This window comes from Cynoglossus semilaevis, chromosome 12, assembly GCF_000523025.1.
Source record: "Cynoglossus semilaevis isolate Cse_v1.0 chromosome 12, Cse_v1.0, whole genome shotgun sequence".
Lineage (NCBI taxonomy): Eukaryota > Metazoa > Chordata > Actinopteri > Pleuronectiformes > Cynoglossidae > Cynoglossus > Cynoglossus semilaevis.
Genome location: NC_024318.1, coordinates 5,409,397 through 5,420,157, shown reverse-complemented (window position 1 = coordinate 5,420,157; position 10,761 = coordinate 5,409,397). Strand labels below are relative to the sequence as shown.

The following is a 10,761-nucleotide window of genomic DNA, read 5'->3' as shown; positions in this document are numbered from 1 at the left end:
CTCTTCAGGAGTTGATGGAGCGTCACTCAGCCGAGGTCAGTCCTGCTCCAGCCTGACCGACCGCAAGCGCAGGACCCTCCCCCAGCTCCCCGTGGAAGACCCTCGAGCTAAAGCCAGCGTCCCACCTTTCAGGTCTGAGATTGGGGAGAAACAAGACACTGAGCCCCAGGAAAAAGAGAACAAGGGGGACGGGGGGTCTCCAACTCCTGTGGGGGACACTGCAATGAGCGGCACGCCAAAACCAGGCTCCACCTCCTCTCCATCCAGGCCTCCTGCCAAGAGCAGCTCAGGGGAGAGGAGAAAGAGGTCAGTGGAGAGGAAGGGGGGAGGCAGGGGTGAAGAAGGAGGAGATAAGTGTGCCAAGCCTCTGGTGCGACAGGGCAGCTTCACGGTGGAGAAGCCCAGCACCAGTGTTCCTGCGGAGCTGATTCCACGCATCAACAAAGGCAGCGGTGGCCGTGAACGCAGCGACTCCGTGGGCAGCATGGACACGGCCACGCTCCTGAAGGACACCGAGGCCGTCATGGCCTTCCTGGAGGCCAAGCTGAGAGACCAGAACGACGCCGGGGGCACCAATCCAGACTCGGCCTCTCCCTTCAAACTGCCGAACAACTCCATGTCCCCGGAGTCAGACCTGGACACGGCCAGCACAGCCAGTCACATGGCCGGAGATGCTGAGAAGAAAGCAGCCGGCGGTGTTAGTGCCCAGAAACGACGGTCCCTCAGCAGCTTACACCGGGAGAAGAGCAACATGAGCACGACATCAAAGTCTAATGTTGTCAGTGCCAGCGCCCGAGAACGCCTGGACAGGAAGACCAGACCCAGACCTGCAGAGACCAGCGGCAAGACCGATGCCCGGCGCTCCTCTCAGCCGACATCAGCTTCCCCCAGAGTCCGACAACCGTCCCTGGACCTGACGGATGACGACCAGACCTCTTCTTTTCCCGTCTCTGACATCCTGTCCTCAGACCAGGAGAACTCTGCCTCTCTGGGTCACAGGGCTGCTAAGACCTCAACCGGCGGTTCCTCCAGAACCAGCCGTACTCTGCAGGCGGCCACCACCTCCTCCCTGAACAAACAGGCCTCACTGCCACAGCCGCGGCCCACCAGGGCCTCCCTCCTCCGCCGGGCCCGGTTGGGCGACACCTCTGACACCGACCTGGCTGATGCCGACAGGGTCTCCGTAGCTTCTGAGGTCTCCACCACCAGCTCCACCTCTAAACCACCGTCGGGCCGCAAAGGGTTGTCACGACTGGACCTGTTGGCTCAGCCGCGCAGGACCCGCGTGGGCTCCATCTCGGCCCGCAGCGACTCCGAGTGTACGGTGGCGCGGAGCTCCGCCTCCTCTCCCCGTCTGTCGGCCGAAACCGCTCTGCGTCTGGGTTTGCGAGGATCGCCGACGCCCACAGAGAATAGACTGACCCCCAGAATGAGAGCCAACAGTGTTTCTAAACTCAACGAGGTCAAGCCCAGGCCCCCCAGCGCCAGCTACTGTTCACCCACAGGTGAGACAACACTCCCATCACCTTTGACCTGTGATGTCACCTTTAACAGAATCAGTCTGATCATCTACAAACCAGGACGTCAGTGTGTGTGTCGACCTGTGATTCCATCGGTCTGAGAACATTCTGACTGTGATGTCACTGTGATGTCACCTCACTGTCACCTGTCAAATCTTCTCATTGACCAGGAGGCTCTCAGCCTGGACCTGAGGATGATGAGGGAGGAGAAGAGCTGATGTTTACTGTACTGTACTGTACTGTACTGTACCGTACTGTGTGTGTGTGTGTGTGTGCGTGTGTGTCAGACCTGGGTCCTTCAGTGATCAGTCTTTGGTCCTCTTCATTCTCTGCTCTGAATACTCCGTACAGGAGCGGCAGAAGAAAAGATGTCTGATGTCATAGACTTCATACTTTCAAAATTAAAATTCTCTTCTCATGTAGATGTTAGTACCAAACCAGGACATCTTACACTGAAGGTGCTTGAAAATTCAAAGAAGTGTGTAGATTTAGAACAGTTCTAAGGAACAGTTCTAAAGAGCAGCTGATGCAGCGTGGACTCACTCGTCATCATCAGCTCAGTGATGAAGGCCCTGATGCTCTGATCCCACAACATTTTACAGTTTCAGTCTTGATGGTAGACTTGGGTAATGCAGGCCTGGGATGGGCTAAAATTCAAATTCAACACAATTTATATTTATATGTTCCCATGTGGCCCCATGGGAAAATCACCAGAGCTGCGTCAGGTCTGACTCCTGCAGGAGGAGTTCCTCAGGGTTCCGCCTCAGCTTTATCTGTAGTAACTGTGGTTGACAGTTGTACTGACTGCTTGCCGCCTGCTGTCTTCAAATCAAATCTAACGTTGTCTGTTACGATGTGATCCTCACCACCAACTTTAACCCTAACCAGATCAGGTTTAACCTCTGACCTCTTTCTAACGAAGGTCTTTGGTCTTCAATAACAACGTCCTCGTGACCTTTAGTTTAACCTTTAACAACGTGAATCACCGGCTGACCTTTGTGTCATCACAGTGTCCAGCAGCAGCAGGTGGAGACGTCTGCCGCCAGAGTACGGCTCCACCTCAGAGGAGGAGTTCAGCACCAGCAGGAACTCCCCCAAACACGGTGGACGGTCCCACATGCGGCCTCATCACCTGACCCCCCACCGCGGCTCCAGGCTCAGCGGCGCGGTCGCTCCGGGCTCCGCGGCGGGAGTCAGCGCTGCCGGAACGGGAATCAAACACCGCATGAAGGAGCAGGAGGAGTACATCAGGGACTGGACCGCCCACAGCGAGGAGATAGCCAGGTACGGATGTGAACATGTTGTTGATGTTTTCTGTGCTCGTCTGCCTGTTGCCTCACCGTGTGACACTCAGTTCAAATCCCTGTTTGGTTAACAGGATGTTCCCCTGTGTGCGCAGGATCAGCCAGGACCTGGCCAAGGACCTGGCCATCTTGGCGCGCGAGATCCACGACGTGGCCGGCGAGATCGACTCGGTCAGCTCCTCCGGCACCGCGCCCAGCACCACGGTCAGCACGGCCGCCACCACCCCGGGATCGGCCATCGACACACGGGAAGAGGTAGGCTCCGCACGCCCCACGCAGCCGGACGTGCAGGAGAGCATGAGAAAGGTGTGTGAGCTTCTGGTCCACCTTCATCCCATCACATCTGCTGCTTGGTCCAAAACTCATTCCATCAGGTTCTTGGTTTCTGACATCTCCATCTGGCTCCACGCTCATCCCTCCAGTCCAGTAGTTTCAGCTCTTTTGTACCGTGACCGTGTCGGGAATTGAACCTCTCTCCGTCTGTCTTCAGCTGGTCGACCGGGTGTTTGACGAGAGCCTCAACTTCAGGAAGATCCCGCCTGTCATTTCGACCAATAAGCCGCCAGAGATCAACGGCAAAGCAGTGGAGCTCCGCCCACACGCTCCCGACACTCCGGAACCACGAGCTCTGAGGAGACGGACCTGGAACAGAGAGGAGGTGATGAATGTTCACGCACTCACGAATGTCCTGAGGTCAGACACCGTGTCTCACACTGGTTTATGTCCCCGTGTGTCCAGGCCGTGTTGGACAGTCTGCTGCTGAACTCAGCCTCACAGCTGTCCTCCAAGATCAGACACTCTGTGGACAAAACTGCCGGGAAGATCAGGTGATTGACCACCCCACGTGTGTGTGTGTGTGTGTGTGTGTTCAAACAGTTGTAAACTGTTCTTTGACTTTGACTTTGTTGTAGGATTCTGTTCAAGGACAAAGACAGAAACTGGGATGAAATTGAGACAAAACTGAAAACGGAGAGTGACGTCCCTCTGCTGAAGACGTCCAACAAGGTACACAGAAAAAAATGTCCACATGGAAAAGTCATGACATCATCAGTCCACTCACCTTAACTGAGAAAACTAAACAACAATAAATAAAAGTTTAGATTTTTTTTTTTAATTCTTCACAGGATGAGTTTTTGGAGCCAAATGTTTATGTACAAATGTGTTCAGAAATACTGGTGTAAAAGTTTTAAGGAACACGTGAAGAACTGTTTTACAGTTCTGGACCTTTGACCAGATCAACTTAAAGTTAAATAAAATAAAGGCTTTTCTACAGAGACGAATGTTTCAGTCTCCAGCTCAGAGCTTCGTGGTGGTCTTGGGTCCAGGGCTGTCCTTTAGTGTCCCTCCTTCCTCTGACTCTTCTCTTCTCTGTCTTCATGAAGGACATTTCCTCCATCCTGCTGGAGCTGAAGAGAGTGGAGAAGCAGCTTCAAGGTAAAACAGACTGGTTGATGATGATGATAAGCTTCTTCTTCTTCTTCTTTGGTGGTTGTTATAGAACGGTCTGACATGAAGCTCTCTGTCCCACTGTCTCTCTGTCCTCTGTAGTGATCAATGTTATGGTGGACCCTGATGGGACTCTGGACGCCTTAGCCAGCCTGGGCCTGACTGCCCCGCCCTCCCCACCCAAACCCCAAACCTCAAAGACAAGCCCCCCTTCCGCCACCCCTCCCCCGGCCAAAGGGTTGGTGATGGAGTTGCTCCCTGCTCCTGGAGGATCATCTGCCAGAGTCAAGTCTTTGTCTGCCAACAAGGAGCAGACGGCGCGCGGCTGCCCTGCTGTGGGCGGGGCCTCAGAAGGAGTGGGAGTAGGACTGACCTACAGCCGCCTGCGACCCAACGGCGAGGAGGCTGTCGCCCGCAAATAACAGAACCCTGAAGGTTCTGTGAATACAGTGTTGTCTGATAACCAGTGTTACTAACCAGAGACCGAGGCCTGCAGGGTCAACGACACACACCCCTGGAACATAAAGAAACGAAGGTCCACACTGGCATAATCTGGACTGATGCATTGTGGGTACTGTTTCCACTGACTGACCTCCACAGAGACCATCCATTTCAAGAGTTACGTCCATTTCTCTGAAGGAATTTAGAAATGATAAAAAAAGCTCATCATTTAATTCTCATCTTTCAGGAATTTAGAAATGATAAAAAAAGCTCATAATTTAATTCTCATCTTTCAGGACTGACCTTCATCAACACCTCGTGTTCAATGACTGTCATTCAGCTAAAGCAGAAACAAATAAAGTATAGAAACTACAGTAGAGTTTCTACTTCAAGCTAGTCTCCGGTGTTCACACACACACACACACACACACTTGGATGTTACTGCAGTAACTGCACCAGAACACCAGTTCTGTCTGTACTGACACTGTTGACGCTGACAGGTCAAAGGTGAGAAGGTCAAAGATGTTTTAGTGATGAGGCAGATTCACCCTCGACCACTGGGGTATTTCCTCGTTTCTTCTTTTCCTTTTCTCCCCATTTCACCCTCGACCACTGGGGTATTTCCTTGTTTCTTCTTTTCCTTTTCTCCCCATCTTTGGCCAAACAAATGAAGGATTGCATCATGGGACTGTGAATGTTAGGTACATGTTTTTAATGTCAATTCTACGTGTAGTCTGATTTTTGTAAAGAAAAAAAAAACATTTTATTTATTTTATTTTTTGTTTTGATATTTTTGTGAATGGTTCATGTGTTTTATAATTCAACTTTTCTGCCTTGTTTTTGTTAATAAAACAGAAAAAATGATTAATTTCACTGCCAGATCTCTGGACTTAACCCCCCCCCCCCCTATAATTATTATGTTATTATGTAACCTCCTTCCCTCCTCCTTCCCCAACTAACAACAGAGGGTGATTACAACTGTGGGTGTGGGTGTACACATACTGTACCAGGTGTTCCAGTTCAGTCTTTGCAGGTCGTTCATGTTCAAGAACAACATGATTCACGTTTGTGGTTGAGTGCATTTTATTGACCAGTTTCCTGACTTCGACTTGTTCAAGTCTCAGTCTGACAGATGATAACAGATGACCACAGGACTGTCAGTGTCAGGTGACGGACATCAGCCAGGGGGCCATCTCATGGTGCGTCCACCCAGGACATGAACATGGAGGTGGTAGACAGACTGTCCTCCATCGGCTCCATCGTTGATGACAATCCTGTAGCCTTTGGACAGTCCAGCCTGAGTGGCTACCTTTTTGGCAACAATCAACAAGTGGCCCAACACCTAGGACAGAGTTTAGACAAGACAGTAAAGGGATAACTTTTAAAGAAGAGAAAAGAAGTCGTCAGAGTAAACCAGTGGTTCTCGATTATCTGTCATGCTGCCCGTAGGGGACAGAAATGTTTTCACGCCCCCCTCCGACCCACACCCAGGTAAACTGAAATATTATTGAGAACCTGATAACATATATTTCTATTTGTACAAACCCACTGCATGAGTTGCTGCCACCTAGCGACTGGAGGCTTGTTATCATTCAAACATTACAGCAGTGTTACACTGGGTTAAACCAACGATGATTCAGCTATCTGGTTGCTAAAATTAGCAATTGTTCATTCATACATCATTCGCCTTTTTCTGCTCATTTCGCTGCTAACTAGCTAGTTTTTTGGCTAAATATCTTATTTGGAGCTAAGTTTTTTAAAAAAAGGCGAATTTCAACCATTTCTATAACTCCATTGTCAAAAGCAGTGAATGCCATGCATTCAAACTCACGTCGGCATCACTGTCGTCTGCTTGCGACAGCTGAATGATTGGCTTTTTGGGGACAACGAGGATGTGAGTGGGAGCTTGAGGAGAGATGTCATTGAAGGCAACGCACTGAAACGCAGAGAAACACATGCAGATAAATGTTGATGAGAATCAAATGTAACCACTTTGACACAACGTGAATTTGGTCCATAATGACACAACATTTAAACCCGCTTTAATGCTTTACATTATACAAAATGGGAGTTTTAACTAGTTATAATAAAAATACTTGTCAGTTATAATTATATATGATAAAATACTTATATCATTGTTAGTTATCATGCTTGGACCTCCTTCTTACATCAACCATGTAAATAAAAATAGCAATAATACCCGATGTGAATCTTCTTAAAATGGAAACACTAAGATAAAACTTTCATTTGGAGAAACTGCAGGAGCACTGTTGTCCACTGGGGTGTATTGTAGAGAGAGACGATACATGACAGGAACACATGCAACAATAACATAAAATAACACAGGTCAATCCTGACCTTTATATCTAACATTAAACAGCCATGACGCATTAAACATTGAGGTAACACCAGCAGTGTTTGTGTGCGGCCATGCGAAACTCCCGGCTACTAAAATTTTTTTTTTTTTTTATTAAAAAATGTGAACACGGACCTTGTCATCCTCGTGAATCAAGTCGGCGGGAATTTCTTTGCGTATAATCCTCCCGAATATGGTGTCGCCGCCCGGCTGCGCTGCCTGGGCTTTGGCCATTTCATCCGCCATGTTGGAGGAAGTGGAGGAAGTCCCTACAGGGTGTGAGTTAAAACTGCAGAGTAACGTCATGCTGCAATACTGTAATTGGTCAATACATATGTAACTTCCGCTCGTACCCGGAAGTGAACGAGGAATAAACATGGGGACTCGTCTGAAGGTGAGGACTCGACTTTAGGAAAGAAAAAATACACTTGAAATTATCTTTTTCATTCGCAGTTTTTTTTTACTTTATAGACTGCTTTTTTATAACCATAGTGACACATTTGTCGTCACTGAAAATTTTAATAATTCATATAAGTGCTTCATAGAAGTAAGATGGGAAAACCAGAGCAGACCATCCCTTATGACAGAGTACTAATTAAATCTGTCGATTTGGTCAAAGACGTTGAAGAAGATTATTGGCTGTTTTAGTTTAAATTAAATGACTTTATCCGTGTGTGTCTTACTGTAGGTTCTGAGCGTGTTTAAAGCCCTGCACAGGACCAGGATGACTGTGTTTAAAGATGACAACAGAGCACTGACAGGTGGGTCACGTACACGATGGCCCAAGAGCACACTGGCTGATGGTCTGTAGTGCCGAATCCATAACCTGTTGTTTTTGTTGTAGCTGCAAGATTAAAGATTAATGAAGAATTCAAGAAAAACAAACATGAAACGTCAGACGAAAACATCCAGAAGGTGGCGGTGTTGTTCCTTCCGTCGCTCACATGCAGAAATGACAATGGCTTAAACATGATCTAACGTTTTCCAAATCTGTGTTCTTTATAGATGATTAAAATGGGCTCGGATGTTGACATTGTTCTCAGAGAGACTGTGATGCAAATGGAACACATTGGAGAAGACAGACTTGGTACGATATCAACCTCATCACATTCTGTTGTTTTCTTTATCCAGTACAGTGCAGCTTATGTGTTTTCTTCTTCTGTGTGTGACAGTGCTGCGACCCAGAGAGAGCCATCTACTAGAAAATGTTCCTTATTGTGATCAGCCCAGGAAAAGGTCCTGATGGAACATGATTGACATTTGAATGATCAACAAGGAGGTCCATTGCCATCAAATGATATTCATTTACAGTTTACAGAAAGAATGAAAGCTTTCATCTTTCTGCTTTAGCCCAACATTCACTGAAGAGCTGTGGAGTGGATCTACACTGTAGTTGGGGGATGTAATTTTGTTTTTATTATTTACATTTGGTTTCACATAAAGGTGATACCCACTACAAGGTCACATTGAGTTGGTGCAGATTGTTATAATCCTTTACACTGTTGCTACAACATCATCAAACCCTTGGAAAACAATCCTTTGTCACAATTAAATAAAACAAGGTCTGGTTGGAGTAAATGTTATTGTCTAACTAAAAAAGAAAATATACATTACAATATAAAAAGAATTGTTTTTAAATAGTAATGTAACTTCTGTGCGTCTTCGTAATCATATATATATATCTTTTAAATAATAAACAATATAAAGAGAGCTAAAATTTCCTTTCGATTTATATGTACATGTATACGTTTAGAAGATAATTCAGATTTTAACTTTTAACTCAACCTGTAAAAATGAGTCCAGTTTCATGTAATCAGTATTAAATAAAAGTATTAGGATATTGTCCTTTTTAAATACTTTTTCAGATTAACAAAGTCACGATTTTTATAATCCATTCCACATATGAAGACCTGTTCATATATACTGTACTTTTTCAACAGTTCATCCGTGGCTCGGAACGAGAAGTTGGAAATATCAGCCGTTATTACATACGCTGATTTTCTTGATATCGACTTTTACCGTAAAAATAAAACAGTGGAAAAATATTTAAATATTGTATTTATGTCAGCGTTTACTTATTTTGGTAAAACACAGCTTCACACGAGAGAGAAAAATCTTAAAATGTCAATTTTTCCAGATCTCTGCAACAGCGCGACCGACTACGTCATCAAACCGCGCCGTTACTGTGACAACGGATTATCGGCGTACTGGGAGCTGCCCCTGTTTGTCAACACTGTGGCTCCGTGTAAAAGGGTAATGGCGAAAACAAAGTGAGTGCTTCAGTCTTTTTATCCCTGATTTAAATGTGTAGCAGAAATGATGAAAAACGATGACGTAAATGGTTTTGACTGTTTTCAGCACGGACTGTCTGTGGGAGCTGGCGGCGGGAGAACTTCGAGACCGAGAGAGAGAAGGAGGATATGATGGAGGAGGAGAAACGGAGAGGAGCGTGTTCCTGATGGGCAGCAAGGCTGGGGTTCGTTGACATTCATTACAGCTGATTCAGTTTCTTTGTTATAAACGAGTCTCTCACGGACTTTGATTTCTCCTCACAGGGTAAAACGACTCTTCTACTCAGATGTCTGGACAGGTAGGTGTGTGTTTGATATGGCAGTATAAATAACAGTAGCTGCAACATTGATACTCCTTCTTAATATGTAATATACAAGTAGAGTACTACATACCGCCGTTCAGCTGTATTTGTCACAAATCACTACATTTTTTTCTTGTACATAATTATAACCAGGGACGAACCTCCAAAACCTACTCTGGCCCTGGAATACACTTTTGGTCGACGCGCTCGAGGACACAGCTCGGTGAGGACTTTATAGTTCAGTACTGCAGTAATCCTCTGAGAGACATTATGGTCTGTACCAACACTGACTGAAGTTTCCAAAGTTGTTCAGGTGGTTTTTACTTTCTTTTCCTTTTAGCCCAAAGACATAGTTCATCTGTGGGAACTGGGAGGAGGAACCTCTCTGTCAGACCTGGTCCAGATCCCAATCAGTGCTGTCAGCATCAGGTCAGACCCTCAGACCAGGACTTGTCCTCTGTCCTCTGTCTGGTCACGTCACAGTGGTCACTCCACCAGGTCTGATTTTTCCTTCTTCCAGGTCGTTCTCTGTGATCCTGGTGGTGGACTTGTCTAAACCCAACTCCCTGTGGACCACGGTGGAGAAGCTGCTGCAGACCGCACGAGCTCAGCTGGAAAAGGTGTTCGCACAGGTTCACCAGAAACAAAAGACCAAGAACGAGACGGCTGTGAGTCCAGCAGCTCGGGTTCTGCCTAAAGATCATCCGGTGAGATCACAGTTCCATAGCTGTAAATGTAAAGGTAGTAATAATTGGCGTAATCATTTCTCCCGGTGTTCGATTTTTCATTTCATTGCATCACTCGTTCTGACTGTGTTCTCTGTGTTCCACAGGACAGAGAACTGATCCATCCGTTTCCTGTTCCTCTGCTCATCATTGGCAGCAAATACGACCTGTTTCAGGTAAAGATGATCCAGAATCATCCTGTGTCAGTGAGTCAGAGTCAGACGTCTGAACAGTTTGATCTGTGTTTCAGGAAATGGATTCTGACACGAAGAGAGTTGTCAGTAAGACGCTACGTTTCCTTTCTCACTTCTACGCCGCCTCTCTGCTTGTCCGAACCCACGGAACGTAGATGACTGTGGCTGACAGCTGCTGACTG

General features: G+C 46.9%; 4 protein-coding genes across 4 annotated transcripts in view; 3 read left to right on the top strand and 1 right to left on the bottom strand.

Moving 5' to 3' along the window:
- cep170aa (centrosomal protein 170Aa) overlaps positions 1 to 4,959 on the top strand; it is an 18,939-nt gene extending 13,980 nt beyond the window's left edge. Inside the window, exons 16-24 of the mRNA XM_025061041.1 lie at positions 12 to 1,505; positions 1,691 to 1,740; positions 2,530 to 2,804; positions 2,899 to 3,130; positions 3,315 to 3,482; positions 3,563 to 3,651; positions 3,736 to 3,829; positions 4,207 to 4,258; positions 4,373 to 4,959. Of these exons, the coding sequence (XP_024916809.1) occupies positions 12 to 1,505; positions 1,691 to 1,740; positions 2,530 to 2,804; positions 2,899 to 3,130; positions 3,315 to 3,482; positions 3,563 to 3,651; positions 3,736 to 3,829; positions 4,207 to 4,258; positions 4,373 to 4,692 (2,774 nt within the window). The 3' untranslated portion in view covers positions 4,693 to 4,959. The remainder of the gene's footprint in view (positions 1 to 11; positions 1,506 to 1,690; positions 1,741 to 2,529; positions 2,805 to 2,898; positions 3,131 to 3,314; positions 3,483 to 3,562; positions 3,652 to 3,735; positions 3,830 to 4,206; positions 4,259 to 4,372) is intronic.
- An 817-nt stretch (positions 4,960 to 5,776) lies between these two features.
- On the bottom strand, positions 5,777 to 7,340 carry hint1 (histidine triad nucleotide binding protein 1). Its single transcript, XM_008321639.3, has 3 exons — positions 7,203 to 7,340; positions 6,543 to 6,647; positions 5,777 to 6,053 (listed from the first exon to the last, which is right to left on the bottom strand). The coding sequence occupies exons 1-3, from the start codon at positions 7,311 to 7,313 to the stop codon at positions 5,889 to 5,891; spliced, it is 381 nt and encodes a 126-aa protein (XP_008319861.2). The 5' UTR covers positions 7,314 to 7,340; the 3' UTR covers positions 5,777 to 5,888.
- On the top strand, positions 7,333 to 8,645 carry lyrm7 (LYR motif containing 7). The gene is made up of 5 exons (XM_008321641.3): positions 7,333 to 7,461; positions 7,756 to 7,828; positions 7,912 to 7,982; positions 8,073 to 8,154; positions 8,240 to 8,645. Exons 1-5 carry the CDS (start codon positions 7,444 to 7,446, stop codon positions 8,308 to 8,310), a joined length of 315 nt encoding a protein of 104 aa, XP_008319863.1. The 5' UTR covers positions 7,333 to 7,443; the 3' UTR covers positions 8,311 to 8,645.
- Positions 8,646 to 9,173: 528 nt separating this feature from the next.
- Positions 9,174 to 10,761, top strand: part of dync2li1 (dynein, cytoplasmic 2, light intermediate chain 1) — a 3,041-nt gene continuing 1,453 nt past the window's right edge. The window contains exons 1-8 of the mRNA XM_008321638.3: positions 9,174 to 9,337; positions 9,426 to 9,543; positions 9,623 to 9,657; positions 9,814 to 9,883; positions 10,001 to 10,089; positions 10,181 to 10,367; positions 10,493 to 10,561; positions 10,636 to 10,713. Coding sequence (XP_008319860.2) covers positions 9,189 to 9,337; positions 9,426 to 9,543; positions 9,623 to 9,657; positions 9,814 to 9,883; positions 10,001 to 10,089; positions 10,181 to 10,367; positions 10,493 to 10,561; positions 10,636 to 10,713 — 795 coding nt within the window. The 5' untranslated portion in view covers positions 9,174 to 9,188. The remainder of the gene's footprint in view (positions 9,338 to 9,425; positions 9,544 to 9,622; positions 9,658 to 9,813; positions 9,884 to 10,000; positions 10,090 to 10,180; positions 10,368 to 10,492; positions 10,562 to 10,635; positions 10,714 to 10,761) is intronic.

Bases quoted from the DNA above. Each gene is read 5' to 3' on its own strand.
- lyrm7 (XM_008321641.3), top strand. The intron at 7,983-8,072 runs GTGGCGGTGTTG...TGTTCTTTATAG, and splicing joins CAGACGAAAACATCCAGAAG to ATGATTAAAATGGGCTCGGA. The intron at 8,155-8,239 runs GTACGATATCAA...TGTGTGTGACAG, and splicing joins CATTGGAGAAGACAGACTTG to TGCTGCGACCCAGAGAGAGC.
- hint1 (XM_008321639.3), bottom strand. From the start codon at position 7,313: ATGGCGGATGAAATGGCCAAAGCCCAGGCAGCGCAGCCGGGCGGCGAC. The intron at 6,648-7,202 runs GTCCGTGTTCAC...TCTGCGTTTCAG, and splicing joins TGATTCACGAGGATGACAAG to TGCGTTGCCTTCAATGACAT. The intron at 6,054-6,542 runs GTGAGTTTGAAT...ACTCTGTCCTAG, and splicing joins CAGACGACAGTGATGCCGAC to GTGTTGGGCCACTTGTTGAT.